The sequence below is a fragment of the Accipiter gentilis genome, chromosome 6 (assembly GCF_929443795.1).
Source record: "Accipiter gentilis chromosome 6, bAccGen1.1, whole genome shotgun sequence".
Taxonomy (NCBI): Eukaryota; Metazoa; Chordata; class Aves; order Accipitriformes; family Accipitridae; genus Astur; species Astur gentilis.
In genome coordinates, this window is record NC_064885.1 from 5,202,892 (window position 1) to 5,226,052 (window position 23,161).

The following is a 23,161-nucleotide window of genomic DNA, read 5'->3' on the forward strand; positions in this document are numbered from 1 at the left end:
AAGAACAAATTAGGAATGGAAACAGAGCCCAGAATTTAAGTACAGTCTGGTAATCATTTTGTCTGAATACATAGTCTGTAATAGCTTTTCTTTGCATCCACTGGGGACTCTGATAATGAAACTGGAGCTTAAACACATTCCTTTATTTTTCTGAAAAGAAGTACCTCTGTTCCTTCAATCCAGGAATTCTGATCCATACACCTCTGCACAAAAGCCCTCCCATCTTTTTACTTCCATCTACTGTACAGCTGCTGTGGAAACTCCTGAATGGAAAACAGTGAGCAAATATGTGCAACAAAGCTGGACTGTTGCTCCACCTGACAGAAGTGACAGGATTCACCGTGTTCCTGTGGCTATTCTACCAGTGGCCACAAAACTACTGGGAGAGAGATTAAATGGAAAAATCTAGAGGAGCAAAATTAATCTGGCACACGCTTTTGATAAACAGTACCACTGTTTGTATTATTTTGTCTTTCTTTGCTCCCACTGTACAAATTTTCACCACTGCAGCTCTGCTGGGTCTTGTTTTACAGGTGGGTCCCTGCATAACAAAGTCACTTCTGGGCTAAATGCTAACCCACGCCACAGTCCAGACCATTTAAAACAACTAATCACATAACAGGTTTCAAATTAAGGATAGGAGATGTGAGATGAGGAATCCTAGTACTTGCATTGATCACTCAGCCAACAGGTATCACACTTGCAGAACAAAGAAGTCCAGCTAGTCCTCATTTTAATTGGAACATACACAGTCCTCAACTCCTCTCAGGTTAAGTAGTGCTCTTCTGGATGTCCCATTGACTGTATGTAGCCAGCCAAACTTTTCACAGATGGTTTAATACAGCTGCACAGAGAGTTATGAAGGCAATAAAACACAGCGGAATACCATATTGAGAACAAAGCTATAAGAGGATATCGGCAATTGTTATTAATATTTGCTGATTAAAACCTTCATGGCCTAGTTGACAGAACTAGATCACCAAAAAGAAAAAGAGGCACATCTTAGAATAAGAGACAACAAAATCCGTCAGAAGAGTTAAAAACAGACAACATGCACATCCAAGCCAATGAATAGTTATTGACAAAGCACTGTTTGCATGCATGTTAGCAGTCACAGACATCAAATCTTGGTCTTTGTAAGTAACCAACCTGTTGCTGCCCTTTACTTCATCTAGCTCCTTCTGCAGTCTGGCACTCTTCTCCTCTTCCTCCTGAAGCTTCCTCTTTACCACACGGAGCTCCTGCTGGGCTTCACACTTAATATCATTGGCTACAACCACTGCAGTCTGCAGATCAGCTTGAAAACGCCTCCACTCTTCTGTATCTTCCTAGAAAGAGCAATTAGAACCCCAAACTGTTTGCTGTAAAAATGCACCTACTTGAGCTGAGCACTTAAGTTATTGACCTCTCTTTCAGCGATCACAAGTGACCAGGATTTCACTACAATTTCAAGATGATGCCGAGGACAAACTAAATACTTGCCTCTCTACACAGGACTGACGAGATTGACAAAGAGGAAACTGATGCTAAGCTCTCCCCTCCAATACAAAAAGTACGATCAAAGTTCCTCCTATAGCTATTGATCATTCAGACTTGTGATACCACTACAAGCACTGCTGCTGAAAAAAGCGCGTTGCTACTGATGATTCATGAAGCAGGAACGGCTGTTCCATAGTAGCAGAAGTTCATAGGTAGAAAAAGCAAAAGTAATTTGCAAAGGATGTATCATATTTTTCCTTCACGGGCAAAGAAACAACTAGAAATAAGTGAAGAGAATGGAGAATGGAAGGATATAGAAAGAACTTTTTACAATTGTTCTACAAAAATACAATGCTCCTCTCAAATCCAGTACTGCAATCAAAGCTCAGCTTAGCTTTGTTATAGAGTCTAAGCCTTACCTTCATTTGCTTAGTCAGAGCCTTCAGCTGTCTCTCTGTATCTTGTTTTTGTTCTTCCAGCTTCATTGCTTTACCTAGGAACAGTACAAAAGGGAAAATACTATTAAACACACAAAGGCAAAGGTGAAAAGTGAAAATGGGAAGGCAGAGCAGCCTCTTTGGTTTTGCTTCTAGTAATGCCACTAAATAGACTAAACTGAAATTAAGACACTCTGTCAATGGATCAGGAATGGAATCAACAGCAGACTTGTTACTCAAACATCTCTGAAATAGGTCATTATTTTGAGGCATTAAACCGGACTTTTAAATTTACAGAATCACATGTGCAGGATCACTTACTCAGTACACACATCCCTGGAGCACTGGTAAGCGAAATGCGCCACTCATTCCACCAGGTGGCAGCTCCCCTTCCACAACGCGACAGCAACTTCGACTTTACAGCTCTTACTAGTGCTTTTCCCTAAAAGCTCTCTAAAAGGCCAATAATTCCAGCTTCTAGAATGGACAATACATCCTTCGCTGAAGCATGAGGCTTGGAGACTGTCTCTAACATTATTGCTATAGCACTAACTGTTAAGATAGTGACTTCTGTGCATGAACAGAAAGGACTGCCCAAAATTGGAATACTTCTAAAGTGAGGCCCTTGTCACACCTATCAAGACATGCCTCCTCCTCCCTACTGCAGCCATAACTAAGCCCCCTGAATAAGGTCACTTAAATCCTTTTTTCAGCTCCACCTACTTTCTAGGTCACTGATGAGCTGGTTATTGTGAAGTTTTATAGCACGATGTTGTTCCACCTGGTCCTCCAACTCAAAAATGGTCTCTTTCAGGTTTTTTATATCTGCTTCATTCTCTGATGTTTTTTCCTGCAGCTTCTGGCTGGTTCTGCTCAGTTGCTCAGCCTGCCGGTCACACACCTCTTTCAGCTGACCACACTCGGTCTCAGCCTGGAAGGGAAGAAAGCAAGCTGCAAGTCTATGTCTTTATTTCTTAAGAGATATCATGCATTAGAGCATGCACGGGCATCTCATAGACTTAAGAATTGAACCTGTGTTCTAAGCATTGTATAAACTGAGTTTCAATGTGAATGAGAGTTTCAGGAAACATACATGAGCTATGAATGTCAGTTTTCTTTCCTGGTAATGAAGATAATAAAACAAGATGCTACAAAGGAAATTAAATTTTCTATATGATGACCATAATTCAAAACCAGTCTCTGCAGGTAATGAACAGAGAGGAATTATATTCCTGGAAAGCTCCACATCTGTTTATGTGTCACATTATGAGAGTGATATCACTGCCTTAGGGCCAAGACAACAATTAGTTCATCCACATTAACAATCCTGCTGCTTTTACTATGTGCATTTTCAATGGATTGTGAAAACATATGTAGTGGAGCTAGCTACTGCAGATAAGTGTATTTCTGGATATAGGACATCTGGAATTACTGAAGGGGGAATCTGCTGCACTTCAGTTTGTTGGCTCAGGCCCACAGATCAATGCTTCCAGGTTTGGGGGAAGATCTCTGAGCATGGACAAATTATTCAGTGAGCAGCACTGGCACAGCCTGACTGAAGGGCAGCCTTACAGAAGCCTGTGGTCTTGTTTGGGTGTCACAAAGAGCCAATGATTCAAAACAGCTTAATTCGAGGGAAAGGAAGAGTAAAAAGGAGGAAACCTGTGGTTTCCAAACCAAGCAATAAAAGTTTGGTACAGAGTCTGAGCACTCAGCAGTTTTTCATTTATTCTTCATAAACTGCAGCTCCAGTAAGCACTTGGGAGCTTCCTCTACTAACTCCATTTGCTGTGGTCACCTATTTAAGCCGAAAGGACATCTGGATTTTCTAAATCACTCAAATCATGGAGGTGCTTTTTGGCAATGCTCTCTTCCTCCGCAACTAGCCAATTTCACCATTCTTCTCATGATCCCGTCCCCATACAGGAAAGGCTGCACAAACAATCACTCTTTCTGCAGCAGTGGGACATAGTCACTGGCTTGTGCTTTATTAACACTTGTTCTACGATGCCTTGCATTGCAGCTCTCTTCCGAACATCCGGAATCACACAGAAAATAGAAACAGTAACCGACTTAAGCTTGCTTCCAGCAAAGCTACAAACTATCAAATCAAGCAGAGTAAAATTGTTCTAAAATAACTCAACTTTTTTTGCCATTACTTTACCTATCCCAAAACAGAATACTTCTCAGTTTTGTAAAAATATTTTAGTTTTATGAAAATAATCTCATCTGGAGCTTGACCATGCATCATTAGTCATGTTGCTGTAAATACCAGCTTCTCTGAGCATTAGCTCATGTCCTTGTGTTCTCATTACCAATGACACCTACAGTTCACTGCTAATTAATCATGATTACTTATTCAGAACTTAATATTTGCTCTAACTACTCATGCCCGTCTCTTCATCTGGATTACCAAGTGATTTTCACTAATATTTGTTCACATAACATCAAAGCAATATTTATTGACCTGTTCTTTGGTCCAATGTTGATAAACACAATTCTATTTACTAAAATAGTAAATTCTGCAGAAGATGTTAGGGGAAGTTAGTTTTGAATTTATAAACACAGCTCTGCTAACAGTTATTCCTGGGAAAATATGTAGATAGTAGCAGAAAGAGAGACAATATCATATGATCCCAGATTCGATTCAAAACTAACTAATGTAATTTAAATCCTGGAAATTTATAATCAATGGCTCAATAACAATCTAAAGACCAACAATTACCTATTTATGGAAGGACAGATAAACAACCATTATAGTTACAGCTGTTACTGCTTTACCTTAGCTAGCAGACCCTGAATGTGCTTCAGTTCACTGTTTGCCTTCAGCAGCTCTTGTTTAAGCTCAGTACAAGATGCTTCTAACTGATCCTTTTCTGCATGGGCTACTTTCAGCATCTCTTGCACCTCAGAATTGTCAGTAGCGCATCCCATCACGTTGATTTCTGCGGCCTTTTGTTTCTCGCTCTCTAACTGAGTTTTGAGAGAGCCATTCTCAATTTTTAGACCTTCTAAGGCAATTTTACAGTCCTCCAGAGTTTTTGTCACTGTGCTGTTGCTCTGTTGTTCCACTTCTAGAAGTTTAAGCAGCTTCTCATTTTCTTCTCTCAGGCTTTTAATCACCTGCTGGGCATCTTGATGTTCCCTTTCTAAGCTTCGTAGGCTGCTGGTTAACTGTTGCTGAATGTTAAGCAATTTCTCTCGTTCAAACTGTGCTTTTTCAAGAACTTCTGCACATTTCTGTTCCAGTTCAAGGACCTTCCCCTCCTGAGCTCTGCTTTCTTCATTCTTGGATCGCTCTTGGAGGAGAGTCATTAGCTTCTCATTTTCTTGGCTCAGCTGTTCTGCTCTGTCTCTATGTTGACGAAAGGAAGTCTCCAGGAGAGCTTTCTCTTCCACTAGCTTCTCATTTTCTGTTGTCAGCTCCTGCACCATTTGCTGTTGATCTGACAGCTCTTGCAAAGTAGCTTGTAATTCTTCTGCTGTGCTGTGGTGATTCTCTTCCATTTTTTGTATTCTCTCTGTAAGAGATGCAACAGAAAGGTCACTAATATTGTTTGGAGAACTTCCTGTAGTGGAGCATTTGGAACCTTTCAAATGGTTGCTGTTGGAGGATGTTGGCCTGGAAGGTACATCTGCTATATGTTCAAAATCAGATGCATCGGGTGACAAGGAAGCCTTAGTTACATCACTGCTGGAAGAACCTGAATTGCGCAGTGCACCCCCATTCACATGCTGCCTGTGCTCATCCATTTCACCTCTCGACACATTTTTTGATGGGCTTCCAAAACTGGATTCTTGGGTAGTTGGGGTTGGGAGGCTGCTGTCACCTCCACTGCTTGTTGTTGTATCTGAGAGAGGAGAATTCTCTAGATAAAGCAATTTCTCTTTCAAAACACGATTTTCTTCGCCCAGGCTAGCAAGCTCTTTTTGAAAAGTCCTGTTTTTTTCCTGAAGGGTCCGTATTAATGGATCTATGTCAACAGGTGATACTGTTTCTACATTTTGGTTGGAAGCACCCATTCCTTCAGCGTTAAGTGACCCTTTCTCTTTGCATTTCTTCAATTCACAACGGAGTTTGGTAATTTCAGAATCTTTTGTCTTTGCTTCTGCCAGGAGTTCTTTAACCTGAGATTCCAGAACAGCCTTGTCACCAGTTTCATTCTCTTGCTTGGACTTGCTAGTGGGGCGCACGTGTTTGGTAGGAGTCGGTGTACCAGAAGAGGTGGGGCTGGGTTGTGTTTTCCTAGTATTGGCTTGACCACGCAATACAGCTCTCTCTCTGGATACAGATGATGATATTTCCCGGGGTGCTGGAATCCCTGTGCGCTTTGCAGCTGAAACTGTTCCTTCAAGAGAAAGAGATGAGGCAAACTGAGTTAGTTCATAAAGTAAACAAGTCACACAACAACAATGCTAAAGCCTAGAGCAGTCTTGGAAAAAACACCTGAGTGTTTGAATAGGTTTAGTCATGACTGAGTGTGCGGATTCATGTTTCAAAGGCTCGTATTATTTTGCATTTCTTCCTCTCCCACCCCCCGCAAAGGAACACAGTCTGCTGAACTTTTTCCCAGTGTAATAATGTAATACGTAGATGCTGCAATACATGAACTGCAACCCCCAATACCAGGATATTAATCATTTGAAAATAAAAATTCTTCACACTACACTTTGTGAAATACTGAATTTAAACCTATTAATTTCTGGGGAAAAGTTCAGTAACTTAAGAAGAGATACCATCTTTGAAAAAAATGTATGGTTATCACACATAAAACTAAGGTATTTGCATTACGCTCAGTTTATGCAGATCACCATAAAAAAGGTCTGCGAAATGCATGCTGACTGTGGATTCGGTGAAATACAAAACTCTGCCAGCACTTCTAACACTAAGACAATTGTGTTGCTGCAGCTTCTTGCAGAGATGGACGAGAGATTTTTTGTGTTATAAACTCCCATCCTCTTACAGAGGAAGAGCAAAAGAAGATTAGAAAGCTGATGCTGTTCTGTTTGGTGGTTGTTGGTTTGGTTGGTTGGGTTTTTTCCCCCAACCAACTTAATGCAAAGCATTATGTGATTACAAGGGAATAAAGTTTCTGAGTTGCTGATCTTCATCTTCCAAAGCACTCTCTTGGAAAATGGGACCATGGATACTGAAGAAACAGTAAGAGCCATCCTAACCATTAAAGCATTAACAAGCTGTTTAAAGAAAAGAAGCTGGTTCAAAGGGAGGCATTATATTCCATCACAAGTGGCAACACTATGAATTTAAGAAATTTCTCTTTTCAGGACCTTACTCAAAAGGAAAAGCCCTAAAGTACAGAGCCATAATGTTTTGGGATATGGTACAATGAAGAGATATTGTCTAATGTAGCCACATAAACAGGATGCAAGGGCCAGTTATGCAAACAGAAAGGGCTAGTGAGCCAGTGTTTGCAATAAAAACAAGTTCTAGAAGCACTCTGGGGGGAAATCCTAGAATCAATTACATTTCCCCGCATTTGGGAGGCTCTCTTTGCACATGTGCAGCACTCACAGAAAATCAAAAGGCAGTTAAGACCAAAGCGGGAGTGGACTCCCTGCCTTAGAGAGCAAGCAACTTCATAACCCTCCCACAGCATTTTTCACGCTGAGGAAATCTTGGTGCAGTGATGCACTGTCAGTAATGCAGGGCACTGAAGGGTTAATCTTAACACCACCCAGTTTGCTCAGCATCTCTTTTGAAGAATGCACTAGGTTTATAAACCCCATACAAACAGGAGCCCCTCCTCCTCTCTCCCAAACAAACACACTCTGCAGCAGGCACAATAAACACCCGGAGACAAAGAGCAGCTGAAGAAAAGACCCCTGAACACAGAGGGGCTGTGCTGGGAGGAGAGCACAGAAAGGGCTCTGTGATGGCAGGGGCACGATAAGGCCAGAAACAAAGGCTCCAGTGTTTATGGGAAGAGATAGCAGGGACAGTCTGGCTGGACAGCAAGCAGCCCACACAGCTTCATTTAGTCATCTACAGCTGGAGGCGCCAACATATCAAGGCAGCTCCCGGCTCCCCAGTGGAAAAGTGCAACGCAAGCGGAGATGGGAGTTTTTCCACTGCAACTTAAATGGCTGCTGGTGTGACTCCAGCCCTGAGAACTCGGAGAACTCATTTCACTTGTCAGAGGTGAAAGCCCCCAGCTCACTGCTCATCCCACTTCTTAACCCGAGGGCATCCAACTGCCAAGATCTTGCCCCTGTAAACTGCGCTCACACTGAGCTCGGCAGATGAGCAAAGCTTTTAATGTCGATGCAGCTAACACCGTAAGATGAAGGACAACAGGGAAATTGAATGGACCATGACGCGATACATCACTTCCAGCAGAGAAATACCAGCTGAGCACAGCTCCTCCTTCTTCAGAGGCAGAGGTTCACGTGGGGTGAACCCCAGGTGTCCAGGCAAGAAAGCACAAGGCCCTGTTTGAACGCATCTCTTGAACTTACAGTAGGACAGGCGTCCAGAGTAGAGGAAGCAGTACTCACACAAGCTATAACCATACTACAGATTTAAGATGTAAAATACTTACAACAAATGGCCACAGATGGTCTTTGACGGAGCCTAAGGGGTGGATTTAAAGCCTTCTGTTATGTCCTGGACTTTTATTCAATCTGAAGGAGTTTTCTACTGTTATAACAAAGTTTTATGACAAAGCAAGTGCCCCAATCTTTTCGGTTTTTTTTTTTTTTTTTTGCAATGCCCAACCTAGTGCAATGACATGACTGTCATCTGGTCAGCACATGACCGGGTAGTGTTATATAAGTAGTGGGTAGTGCTGACGTATTATATACATTACAAGAAATAATGATGCTACTACACACTGGTAAAAATTGCATGGCACTGAGAAAACCACCTTTTTCTAAGAGAAATGTAGCACTTCTGGTAGCAATGCCAGTGTGCTTCTAATCGCCACCAGATGACAACTGCAACATGATCCTGAGCAATGGAAGATGTATATATAAGGATAACAATTAAATATATTTAACTGGGATTGATTATCTGTACTTCACCAGTTTGACAACCAGTGCAGGCTCTGAGCTTACTCAACCTGTCCCACGTGTTTTGTAAAGAGTCCATGCTCTGTTGACTTGTTCTGCCATAAATCACGAAGCATTTACTATCGATCAATAACCATTAACCTACCTGGTTTTTTTCATGACGTAGAAGTGTTTATGTATTTTCCTCTCTCCACTCTCCGAAACAGTGCCATGTAATACTAAAAAGCCACAGAGAGCCCAGAAGAGAAATAGTTCTGAATGCATATGTATGGTGACTACAAAACACCAAAGCAAGTATAAGCACTACTTTAAAATTTATTTTATGGGCAACTCCCCCTCTGAATGAATGACCTTGAAATTGAGCAGTGTAGCACTTATAAATGGAACGGCCAGCCCCACAGCTGAGGCACCCACAATACAGAACTGCATTTTGGGGTGTACAGTCACCGTGGTGACGTGATTAGCTCGGCACCCCACACTGGCTATGGGAGACTCCAGACAGACACATGCTTGCCAAGCTGCAGAACCCAGTCTAGGGTTGATTTATGCTGTTGCTTAAAGTGGCTGGAATCACGCAGAATTTCACTTCCTAGAAAGTGCTGCTTGTTTTGAGCAGGGAAGAGAAAAAATAATCAATCAGCCCTGCATTTCAAAGGAGACATTCCGGAAAAAAACCCAAACTGTATCTTTCTGTTTGGTCAAAATGGTGCTATGGCACCTCATTCCCGTTTTCACTGTTCATCCGCCCTGCCCAACTTGTTAGCTTAACTATTCTTCTGTCAATTTTGAACACAACCTCTTTCCCACTGTTCCACGTATCCAAGCTCAGGCTACCTCTGACCAACAGCATATTTCTCATTCCCTTTGCATCATACCTAACCTCCCATTCTCCCAGTCCCACACCCACTCTGCTACTGGGCTCAGCTTGCGTTCTCCCACTTCAGAGGAACTGGGAATTATTCCTGAATTACTTCACTAAGAGTTATTGCCTGAAAACCTGTTTCGCTCAAACTGAGGTCACCTCATCAACATGTTCCTCACCTTGGCACCCAGTAAGAACTCCTCCATTTTCAGTACCAGCCATACTTTTCAGGTGTGAGGGATTAAACCTTAACATGTATATAGAGCTTATGATTTTCAAAGTGCTTTAAAACTAACAGCTATTTAACTCAAATCCTCTGAAACACATAATTGTTACCTCTAGGTTACAGGACAGGGAAGCAGAGAGAAATTAAATGCCTCACCCAAGGTCACAGCAAGTCAGTAAGGATTAGGACCCTGGAGCTCCTGGCTGGTGGCCTGCTGTGCAGCTTTATTTTTTGCACCACTTTCTGCCTGGGAATACTCGCTGACTTTCCGCTGGTGTCAGAAACAAAGCGGGACTTTAATGAGATAAAAGTTGACCCCTCACGACGATTTTTTGCCATTTTAATCCCATTTTCTGCATAGCTACAATGTTTTTCACAGAAGAAAGGATCAGGATTACTCTTCAGTTTTTCCACATAATGATCTATATTTGATCCAAGCTCTCAGCACCTGCCACATCAGCTCCCATAGGGGCATTCACAAGCAGAAGAAAATGTACTATGGAATGGAGAAAACCATTTCCCAGTCCCCCAAGGTGGAACACATAGGACAGCTGTCCAGAAGTAAAGCCCATGCAGTACAGCTAATGTAATTACAGTGATAGCAGGGTAAGGGAGAGTAGGTGGCAAACATTTTACTATAGTCACCGGGGACACACACATGACATTTTGGAATGAAGATTCAGTAAATTAATCTGCCCTCACACTCCATGTGCTCTGTGATAGCACATACCACTGCCTTCCCAGTAAAGCACTAGCCTTGAAGTTACATTTAGTTTACTTGACTCTTAAGTACAATTAAAAGTTTAAATACCTGCTTCTCCAATCCCAGAGCAGAGGAAGAATCTCAGTTGGGAAGTGACTTCATTTGACCTCAGAACTTTTCTGCTTTGAATCTATTTTTTAGAACTGGAGTCAATACAAGATTATTTGCCTCTGGCCTTTGTGCCATTTGTGTCCCACAACCTGCCCTTTCCTTAATCCTTCCCTCCATCAACATATTAATAACCCAAAGGTTAATGCCATGAGCTTCTGCTGTTCCAGGGACCGAATTAGCAGGGAATGTTCCATTTGGTGCTTTCTTCCTAAATTTTAATCCTGTCAACTCTTAAGCGAAGAGCAACACATTTTCTTCTTCAACATATTAAAAATTCAAGTTACTAATTAATTCTTCCATAGTTTAAGTAGGTACTAAGTCTCCTGCATGTAGAGTTCATCTATGTAATTTAAGCATGCTGATCACCGATTCATTTCAGAAAGCATTTCAGTCATGTAAGACTAAAGCATGAAGACAGATGCATCTTTGGTGTGATGTTTTTAAACAATGGATACCCTATTTGAATTGCAAGGGCAGGATAACAGGAAATAAAAGAAAGCTATTCATAGCACTCTGCAATGTTAAAGTCATACATTTCAAAAAGGTGAACTCTTGCCTGCAGACAAGTTTGTACTCTCATGATTATCTGCTGCTCTAGAACTGTTACATCTCTTTCATTTCAGCTCCTGCATTTGCAACAGACCAACTATTTCACTGTCTTGTGTCTCTGCCATCCCTCCCACCTCAAAAAGGGATAGCAAAACAAAAAAGAGATAGCAACAAGAAATTATGGGCTAACTCACAGCCTCCCTGCCAACAGAAGACTGTGATTCTTCCGTTGTTCTGGAATTCTGTTCCCATGTGCCAAGATATTTGAATACATTTTTGCCATCTGAACAGAACTCCCAAGCCTCAGATAGAAAAGCGATTCCTGTGATACCTTGAGGAAAAGGTTAGTATACATCAAGTGGGTTGCAAGCATTTAGCAGAATGGGTAAGTACAGAGAATACTATTAACAGCCCATGCTTGTACAGCAAACAAAAAGACCTCCCCATACAATTTTACTGTGCTCTATCACATGTGGCTTAACTGAATTAGGTCGTCCTTATCAGTTTTGGTTTTCAGCTTATCCTCTGGCTGTGACTTAGGTAGATCCTGGACTCAACATGACTGCATTTACTCAGGCTTTGCCAAGATCTTGCTGAGGATCCACAGCAGCCTTGGTAACATACAGCAACAGGTAGGTAATGCAGGCATGTACTCATATGTGCTCAGCCTTCTCTGTTTAAGGTCCTATTATTATTTTTAGCCAAATTTGAGTTTCTTATGCAAAAAGCCTGGGTCTCAGGTGTACCTTAATCCCACCCACCTGGTTTATGACACCTAGTGTAGGAAGCCAAAATACAGATGTCTGCTCCCATTTCAGATGCCCTTTAGGAATATTTAAAATATCTTCACCGAGCTGAAAGAGTTGACAGTACCTGTGGGAGACCTGTCCTCTGCTCGAGAGGCAGACAGAGAGCAACTGGGATGTCTGAAGACATCTAGAATGCCACTAGACATTGAACTGAACAGTCAGACTTTCACAACAGATTTACAAGCTGTGTTCCAAGGCAGGTAATAGCAGCTTTTATGTGCCATTTTCAAAATTACACCAGTACCCAAGTACCACTTAAGTGACTTCCAGCCACGCAATGAACAACTTAACACAATGCATTAATATGTGACTTAATGACATCGTTGATCTGCTGAATTTAGTTACAGCTAAATCAGAAGAGATGGTATTAGCCTGGAGCCGTTGCACTCTGTTCACTCCGTACGATAAAGAAGTGCATGTTACAGGGAGCCTAGCCACATTTTCTGTCTTTTGTCAATTCAGAGTAAAGTTATCAGGAACCTAATTAACTTGGTGCTTAAAATCCATTTTCCAAAAGTGGCTAAGCCACTAAGAGCTCAAAGCTCAACTGAAACCCCAAAGGACTTGGCAGATCACTTTCACTCTGCTCCAGCATTGATCCCGAGATTGATACTGAGACTGACTAAGAGTGAACTAGGAATGTCCTTTGGGAAATGATGACTATACAGCACAGAAGGATTGGTGTACATTTGTCTCTCTTAAAATACTTTCTTATTAAAAGATTTCAGAGTTTTGCATACATGTCTACTTCATTGAAATGCCCTATTTTGCCCTGCCCTTTTTTCCTTTTGTTTAAGCAAATGAAACAGTTAAAAAACAACTTCCCGGCTAACCAGAGATCTTCGAATATCCTAATTAACAGGAAACAGACTGACACATTTCATGGTAGCATGAGAAAAAGCAAACATAACTGCTGAAAAGTAGGGCAGATATATCAGCAACACTCACCCATGCTGCTGCACTCTTTCATACAGATACCTACACGGAGGCAAAATCCCTATAAATGTTCTGCCACATTGTTTAATGCCCCTACCCCTAAACCTCTGGGCATGCTAACAGTAAGACAGCTTGATGAATGGATGCACATAACTAAATCAACTCATGAAGAAGATCTGAATCAGTTCTAAGTGCTTCTTGGGGGTTAGAACAAGAGTGGAACTGGATGCAGAAGGCCCGATTTTCGAAGAGATACAGGTGCCAAGAGACACAGACACAGATCAGCACCTTCTGTTATTTTCAGAACTGCTTAAGCTGTTTAGAGCTTCATATTTGAGAGTGAAATGTCTAAAACTTCTGGTCCACCATCAGCTTAGGTAAAAGTCAGAATAAAGAATGACACTATTACACTGTGACAAACTATTATGGCTTGATCAGCTTGATAGACAAAGGGAACGAGCTGGACAGGTTAGCTATCAGCATTTTTCAGTGTTGGATACTCCTTTGGATAATCCTCAGTAACTTGGAAGAGCATACCATTTTCCATCTCTTTTAGGGTTGTCCTGCAGAAAGACAATGCTCCCTGCTACCCAGTCTTTATGCAACAGCGAACAAAGCAAACCTAGGCTTGGCCAGTCATAGCTCTCCTGAATTAGTCTGTTTGCAGAGTATTAGTCATAGAGCCAACACCTTTACAGGTCAGCAACTCTTTGGGAAGGTTCACTTGGACTCCACCTAGCTTTAAAAAAGACAAGGAGATGGCTGCAGAACAACAAAGGTGGTTTTGATTATCTAGCACTAATTACATAGAAGCATCTGCTCAAATAAGGCCTTCTACTCGCTTGGCAAACACTGAGACTAGAAAGTAATTATAACATGAACTCTTTTTTCTGAAGAATTGTAATGGCCTGTTAGACTGTCTGGACTGCCTGACTACATTCCCTGTGAAATAGGTACAATATGCAACAGGAGGAAAAAACTAAAGGACTAAATGCAAAGATTTTGATCTATGTAATCATTGTGGACAGTGTAAGAAAGCAACTCAGGTACTGGTATTTGACACAGAGGAATAGAGTAAGAGACCACAGAAAGAAATAAAAAATTGTATTACAAAGTATTAGGTAACAACAGATACCTGTATTTGAAAAGTTACACTACCAGAGGTTCCAAAGAAAAAGCAGCAATAAGCATCTTGATCTGAGCAATTCCTAATTAAGACTACAGAGACCACTGACGTTAGAGCTGAAGACGTTGTAAAGGTTGGCTTATTTTCTGTTTTAATTAGAAGGTATGAGTCGAGAGATCTGGGGTGCAAGAAGCACAGGAGAAAAGGCACTATTTTAGTAACTCAAAGACTAAGTCATGACAAAACTACTTGTCATCAATTTAAATCTGCAAGTGAACTACTGGTAGGACATTCTTTTGAAGGGTGGCCACTAGAAGAGACTCTCCCATGGCAGGAATGTAACCCAATAGGAGAGATGACCTTATATTTGAAGTAACTCCATTTAGGTCAAATTTTAACATCTAAAACAAGCAAAAATGTACAGATGTACTGTCCAGTACTCTTAGAATCCACAAAAGGCCCTATTTACACTGTCCCCTTCACTAAGTTACACAGTGGTTTTAGAAGAGGGAATCTCTGCTGCACAATTAAGGAATTTCTTAAAGATCACAAATATTTTATTTTCAGCTTGTTGGATTCACCCCGATCAATAATTCTGTCATCTTGTTCCTTCTTACATACAAAGTCACTTTTAACTCTTCCAAAAAAGTGTTAAAATGCAATTAGAAAAAGAAGATCAGCCATTCCCAGCATCTAGTGGTTCCAAGCTCTTAGCACAGCCATGACAACAAGAACTGAAGCTCAAGTTCACAGTCACAGCTCAATGCTATTACAGTGGAAACAAGGTCACATTCAGAAGGTAAATGAGACTAGATCTGATAAAAATCCTGTTCACAAAGTCTCATTGTGAATTTCAGCTGACTTTTTCCTCTTTATGGGCCCGTTCACATACAATTCCTCTCTGAATAACAGCAGTAGTAGTTAAAATCTCTTTACCCTGAGAGACATGCCCGTGTCCATACAAAAGAGTTCCTCTGAACATTTCTTACGCCATTTACTTGGGGTTTCTGAAGGTTTGCTAAGTCTCAAATGAAAACTCAAGCTTGGATATGCCTATCTTGAATATAATACAGTTTTGTACCAAGTACAAAACCAGTGCAGGTTGTACTGTAAGAGGAAACTTTTTCTCAGAAGTCAAGGACCAAAGATATATCTGTGAAGTACCTTGGCAAAGCTAAGAGGAGGCGAGAATTGTTCTGTGGATATGTATCCTTAGCTAGCATGCTCAGTCTTTGCTTTCACAAATACAAATTTCCCTTTCAAATCTGCTCAAGAGTCAAGAAGCATCCAAGGGGCTTCACTGTGCCATAAGCTTCTGGCACCAAGAGAATCATGAGGACGCCACTGTGTTCACCTCTGAAATGAGGTATACAAAAACCCACAGAATAACCAAACAATGTACATCATGTCTGCCAGCGCAGGTGCAGATTACAAGTGTAATTGCAATCTACCACAGCGCTGCTTTAGATTTCTAGAGCACCCAGCAACCTAGCGTAACAAACATTGAGACATCCAAAGCAAATGGTCTAGCAAATGTTCAGAGAAACTCTATATCATACACTTACTGGAATGTCCCCCCGGTAAACACAAGCCTCCTTTTTTGGGAACCATTAATACCACTGGGCCTGCCAAAAACTTTAGTCACCTGCTAACAATACCCCTTGTCTACCACCCAAAAAAGAATGACTAAAACTTTCTATATGTACCATTATCCCAAAATTAATCTGGTGGAAGTTACAGAAATTCAGAATTTTCTTTTTTTAAAATAAAGTCACCCCTACTTGCGGCTTCTTTTTATCCAATTTTACAGTTTCCACAACCATTATAGCTCATGATTAAAAAATATATAATTCTTATATTCCTTAAGAGGGCCTTGACTCTATACACTTTTGACATTAGCACACCAAAATTATAGGGATTTCTGTGTACTGTGATGCTTCCTGATTTTGTTTGTTCTGTAACATTTCCTGCCTACGCACCTGTCAAAATGACATGAGATCGGGTATAATCATCTCATACCTACAGCAAAATTAATTTTAGGCTAAACTCTATTCTGGGGCTTTTTTAGACAACTGTTCAAAAACCAAAAACACCAAAAAAACCCAACAAAAAAACAAAACTGAGAAAAATATCCATAAATACGAATCTTTCAGTGAATGGAGACAAAACCTCTGGCGTTTCACTGAAATAAGGGGAGTTTTAGTTTGATCTGGTTGGTAAGTTCGGGGTTTCCTTTGTTTTCCTACCTGCTAGTTTTGAGGCTTCTACTGTCCAGAAGGTAGTTAGCAACTGCTTTGGGGGACGTCCTTGAAGTTTACTAACACTTCCCCCAGGAAGGTGCTGCTCGGAAAAAGCAGTGGACGTGCTCTGAGGTAAAGACAGAAAACTAATTTCTCAACTCATACAGCTGTACTAGGATTATTCCTGAGATAAATGACCGCCAACTGGAGTAAGAATCCCAGGATTTTCCTTGATTCTAGCTTGCATGCAAGTAATTCTCTTTAGCTCAGAAAATGGCTTCCCAGCTAATCTAGCCCAGAAGTTCATCACTCAGCCATTACTGGGTTAACAGTGGTGACAAGGCAGCTGTACTTCCATTTCTGAAAAAGGCAGTTATACTAGATAGGAGTGTTGAGTCTCTCGAGAAGTACAGGAAATTAAAACGCAAACAAACAAAAAACCAACCCTAAATCTAACCATATAAATTCAGTTAATGGTCATCATAGAGTAGCAAGTAGATACATTCCTCCATGTACACTGTGTATACAATTGCTCTCACAACTGAACATTAACACTCGATCTGTAGCTGGAAGTTAATGAAGAAGAGTTACCTAAAACCTCCTGCTCCAAGAATTCAATAGGAAAGAAAAGTGAAAAGAATCCTGCTCCTTCAAGTCAAGACAGGTGCTGTGGATCACTCCTCCAATCTACCAAACTCTACCTGACATCGTATATATAAGCACAAAGGGTAACCAAAAAAGCAATTTTAAGTGGGGAAATGCCTAATATCAACATTGTCACAATTAGAAGGCTAATTTATTCAACCTGTTTATTTAACAGTTAGTGAGGTTATGCTGTGAATTGAATTGTGGAATTGATTTGGCTATAAAAATACCTGCATGGGTTTCTCCCCACCCCCCGCCTTCGCTTTCTTTGTTAAAGGCAGATCCTGATCTAAGTCACTGTCCTTCCCATAAACACTTCAGCTTGTACCACTGAGGGAGCAGCAAATCACTACAGAGGAATGGAGCAGGAGAAAATGCCTTTACACAGCACTGCTGTTGAGTGCTTTGTATTAGGAAACCATGACCTGAACCCTCCAGTTCAGGAATGCTGCCCCACACTTGGCCAAAAGGCCAGGGCTGACTGAGCCAAAATAACTTTTTCCTCATGAATTCTCAACTCTGCTAATCCAGAAAGAGGGGGGGGAAAAAGGATCAAAAATTGAAACATGAAAGGAGGTTCCTCCTCCTCCCCTAAAACAGACGGCAGAACATAAAAGCTAAAGACCTTTTTTTTTAAATTGTTTGCTTAATGCTTAATAACCAGTATGCATTGCATTGGTATTACAACTGCCTTTTGTTTAATAAAATGTGATGACCACATAATAAACCCAGTTTTATTGTCGTTTCCAGCCTGCTTCAGTGAGGGGGTGGGGAAAGGACTGCCATTTAGTTTCCACAGCTCATCCAGAGCTTTAGCTCTGCCTAGTATAGCGATAAGGGAGCCAGCTAGCACTATCCTGAATAGCTGATACTAGGAACTGGGCTGAAATCATTAAAACTAACAACACAGGATGAGATGCATCAAGAAAAGAAATGAGACAGAAGGGGAGAGAGGAAGAAATCTCATAACATAATGAGATGTTTATCTATAAAAAGTTGCCCACTTCAAAGCAGGAAGAGCTTCAACTCCTTGGTAAAAAAAAGAGCTTTTAATTAAAAGATCAGTCAAAGATTTTCCACAGTCAAGCAGCCTCAAAGAAACTATGTGTGGAGGAGGCTGAGAGTAATTTCTAACATGATTAGTCCATTCTTCAAACTCAACAAGATTTTACAAAAGCAGCATTTCTCAAGATCTAGAAGATAAGGACTGCGGAAATATCCTCAGTCTCTCACAGAGCACTGTCTCTTCCCTTCTGACACCTCCACCCTCACCAGCTTTTGCTCAGGAAAAGCCTGGAGAAATACTATCAGAGCTTTGTGCCTCCCACCTTGGGGCAAGATAGACTGTAAGCCTAAGACCGATGGACAGTCAAGTGGATAGTCTGCTTCAGGCGAAGCAAAGTTGCTGCCATGTGCTTTAAGAGGCCTGGAAATATAACATGAAATATTTCTGCACATTGCTTTAGCCAGCCGAAAGCAGGCCATCTTTTGCACACAACCTTCCATTATATGAAGGTTTAAAAACCTCTGAAGATTTATTTAAATTGCACCACTTTTCTGGACCGCTCCTTCCATTCAAGGACTGATATTTGCAGATGGGGATGGATATGACACCACTGCCTTATCCCTCTCCAGCATTAGAATACCAGCATTACGGCTGACATTACATGCTCTTGGGAACAAGACTTAGACCCACTTCTGATTGGTCATATAATTTTTTCATGCTTTTCTTTTTGTTCCCTGGGAAAACAGGATTTTGACAATTTGCCCTTGAACAAGTAAAATGATACTTTTTCTCTACAGGCTGCAATTTAGCAAATATTTTATCACGTCACGGACAGACAAACACCAGGGCTATTGCACTCTCAGCCAGCTGGTGCTGTGAGCTTTCTCCAAGCAGAGAATACCAGTCCCTGCCATGACTGGTGTTGGTCTCATCCCCACTTACCAGTTGTTAACTGTGACTAATAGACCTTACTGCTGAGCTGGTTCTGTTCTGCACAAGCATAGGGAATTACCTCTGCTTTATTTCAGGAATCATACGTGGTTTTTGTCTATGAGAGAGTAAATATTCAGATACACTTTCGCAGGTCTTTCTCTTCTCTTCTCTGTCTTGCATAGAACTAGGTTTCTGCCAACAAATTTATCATTATCCGCACCCTTGTAGAAACAACCCCTATAAAAGTGAATATAAGAGGCACAATTATAAGGTATTATAAGGATTTCTACATGTCAGTATAAATGCTCCAACGTCAAAATGCAGAAGACCTTTAAGGTGTGAAAAATACAAAATAATATCCTCTAGATTCAGAGAAGAAACCACCTTTGCATTTTACTTTGTTCATGTTAATTAAAACAGCTTTCTATCCTTAGTACAGGATGAGATTTCTCCAGTCAGACTGGTCAGAGACAGTTCAAACCGTGATGATCAGGAATATGCTTAGCTTCTACCTTTCCTCTGGCATTTCAAAAACATTACCTTGGTGTGTTCATATTTGCTTTACATACTCCTATTGAAACAGCCGCGTATTAAGATGCTTTTGCACAAACCTATCTAAAGGAAACCATTAAGGTAAAAGTCAAAATTACCTTTTACCTGTAAAAGGTAAACAGGTCAAAATTGAAAGGCTGTAAGAAAATCATATTGCCTTAGAGGTTTTTCAGCTGAATTCAAGAATCCTACTGCAATGTCCTGAGACAGAAGCTGTGAAGAAGGGCAGTGTCCTCAAAGATTAAGAGTTTGCTCAATAACCATTTTGTCTTTTTTTTGAGTAGCCTTTATATTTTCAGGTATCATCCTAGTTTAGAAATGGAACAGATCATTGAAAGCAATCAAAACATAACTAATTACCATTTCAAATTATCCTGAATATCAGTCACCAGTCCATGGCAAAGAAATGCAAAAGAAAGGTTAAGGATAAATTACAGTTCAGTAGGGGAAAAAAGAAAAGTCAGCCAACATAAGTAAAATATGTCAAACAACTAACTGCACCCTGTTCCTAGAGCCCCTTTCCATACATTAATAAATATGACTTCACTGAAGTAACGGGTAAAATTCTTGCTTGATGCAGTAGTGTCCTACTTTTCACTGATGATTTTTAACAGCACCAAAGCATCCAGCAGGACAAGAAGAAGAGGAACATAACTTTACTCACAGGACATGGGCCTATTTACTTAATCTCTAATAATCTTCCCAAGCAATTGAACAAATTCAATTCAAGACACAAAAATTACACAGCTCTTCATCTTGGTAATAAATGGAAGAATGTATGTCCTTGTTTCAGCCAACACATCCCTTGTGCATGCTCAGAACTGGACCCTGCAAACTCATGTTAGCCTTACATTTAACCAAGAATATATTTTTCCAGCCATCAAAATCAAATTTGCCTGTAAGAGCTTTACATTTAAATTTTGCTGTTGACAAAAATATATAGCTTGTTAGTTGTGTGCTATGCAGACTGATTAAAAGGGCAGAAAACTGCCATTCTGCTGCAATTCTATAGCCTAAGAGAATTGACCGATGAGCACACATCATACAAAGACAGAGTATGCTGTCTCCGAACATGCAATCCATATCTATTGATGCTTATGGAAAAACATTATGGCTCCATGCAAAATAATAGATGGAACATGGCAAAAGAGATTTGTGAACACAGGTCTACTTTGGATTATGGGAAGAAAAAAGCTAATGCATGGGAAGTCTAGCAGTGTCTATTATCATCAGAGATCCTTGGTTTTATATCATCTTTAATCGTCACGCTCAAATTGCTTGGAGATACAGCATGAGAAAGTATCAAAAATAATGAAAGTATCAACGATTTATTAACTAGTGGCAATCTGAGAGTCACAGAAAAATCAGGTTAAGGCCCTCTTCAAGCAAAACAGTGCCAACAAAATCAGATAAGTACTTTGCTTCAGTTTTACAATTTCATGTTGTTCTGAAAGCTACACTCCCTGTGGAAATCAGGAGATTTTATGAAGAGTAAATCAGTAAAATAGAGGAGAAATTGAAAAGAGAAAAAAAATAACAGAAATTACTTTGCTGAAATACTAGTAGAAGCTCAAAATACAGGATCGCTTCTGAACAAACTCATGAATACCTGCAGGGCTCTGATGACAGGTTTCAGTAGGAAGACCAAGGTGCAATACTTGCTCAAATTTCTTTGGCTAGCTTTATAACTTTAAGATCTTGTGGAGCCAAATACAACCCAAACAAAAAAAAAGTAAGCTTTGCTTTTCTCCAATGCCAGCATTATTCCCTCTTCCTTTCACCCTCTTCCCTCGTTTGAGTCATTTAATACTGTTTTAGAACCAACACACACAATCACAACCATCCACTGGCTGTTTTCTTATCACTCTGCCACTGTCAAGCCAACTGCAGCACATTAACTAAACTAATAAAACAGTCTTCAAGAAAATTAGCTTTTACATTTGCTATCATACTAGATCAACTATTCATAGATCCTAAAACACCACCAGCACCAGGGCAAAAGCACAGTCTGCAGAGCTCTAATCATAGGACAAGTTCTTCCTGACCAGCTCATTCAGTAAGATTCCCAGCAGAAGCTCCCTGCCTTCATCCAAAAATGGCTTTAATTTTCATCAGCAAAACAATCTAACACAAAACAAAATGCATAAACCACATCCTGCTGCCTACCATGCCCTAAAAGTTCTTCTTGTAAAAGCTTTGGTCCTGCCCACAGAGAAGGTACTCCCACTCAGCACATCCTCCCAGTCAATCCTGAAAACTGTTGTAAAGGCCCTTGCCTTAGTGTAGGAGCACTTGTTGATGATCTCTTCCATTAATTTAGCATTCATTGGCCTCTCATCTTGGGATCAGGGGACCTCAGATTATCACTTAACTCTGCCTCAAATAGATAATTTCAGAGGCAGCAAGTTAGTCATACTCATGACTAAACTCCTCTAAGAGGCCAGTCCAAATTGTGACATAGTCTCTTGGCTGTACTCATTTCACTGGCCTGCAGAGCAGAAAAGACTACTGCCATTTGACATCTGTTTGTCGGTATTTCTGACATTATTTAATAATGTCAGTCCAGTCAAGTCACATCACAAGACTAATCAACAGAGCTGGCCCTAATTGGCCTTGGAAGAGAAACTTAAGTCAAGTAGAAATTACCCTCCAGAGGAAAATAAACTTCTTCAATACCAGTTTAATCAGCAGCGTGTTACTACTCTGAGGAATGACAGCATTTGTAAAACCCCCATGCAAGAATGACTCGTGGGAGGAAGAGGTGACTAAGGAATTAAACTATCCACTGGAGAGCAAATTGTGGTTTGCTGGCTCCACTGGGAACAAAAGGTCTACGGCTCGCTGCCCGAGCTTGAAGAGGACATGACTTGCTGTCGGTATTTCCATGAAAGCTGTTATGTGATTCATTAGCTTTGCTGGCCCCTCTCGCCTCTCTCCCTTCCCCCCACACCATCATTAAACTCATCTGTTCTCTTGAGCTCTTGCTTGGCAGAAATGGTGTGCTGACATATAACAGAGTTAAAGTGAACGGCTCCCATGTTTAGAAGAAAAGAAAAAGGAAAAGAAGCAGATGAGAGAGACTAAAGAGAGTACTCAGAAGAGATCTGACCACACCCCCCAAAAAAACAGAAATCACAAGAAATAAAGGTTAATGTAGAAATATGTTATCTTGAAAGTCTCAGTAAGTTTTACAAACTATATATCCTACACCGAAGAATCCCTTCCTCAAACACAAAATGAAGCTGCCCCTAGGCCAGGACAGAACACACATAAGAAAACAGATCAATACTGGTTTAGTGTACGCACTGACATTTGATATTCTCATCCAAGCCATGTAAGCATGTTTTACAAATAAGCACAGTCCCAAAAAAAGTCTAACCCTTGGATAACCCCACCCATCACCTTGTTCCAACTAGAGAAGTTAACATTTCCCATTCAACTGCTTCTTTCAATAAAGT

General features: G+C 40.7%; 1 protein-coding gene across 3 annotated transcripts in view; it reads right to left on the reverse strand.

Moving 5' to 3' along the window:
- The window catches only part of SPECC1 (sperm antigen with calponin homology and coiled-coil domains 1), a 90,339-nt gene that overhangs the window by 37,884 nt on the left and 29,294 nt on the right, over positions 1–23,161 (reverse strand). For all 3 annotated transcript variants that reach the window (XM_049802587.1, XM_049802588.1, XM_049802589.1), the window contains 4 exons: positions 4,698–6,265; positions 2,640–2,847; positions 1,899–1,972; positions 1,150–1,328 (listed from right to left, as the gene is read on the reverse strand). In XM_049802587.1, coding sequence (XP_049658544.1) covers positions 1,150–1,328; positions 1,899–1,972; positions 2,640–2,847; positions 4,698–6,265 — 2,029 coding nt within the window. The remainder of the gene's footprint in view (positions 1–1,149; positions 1,329–1,898; positions 1,973–2,639; positions 2,848–4,697; positions 6,266–23,161) is intronic.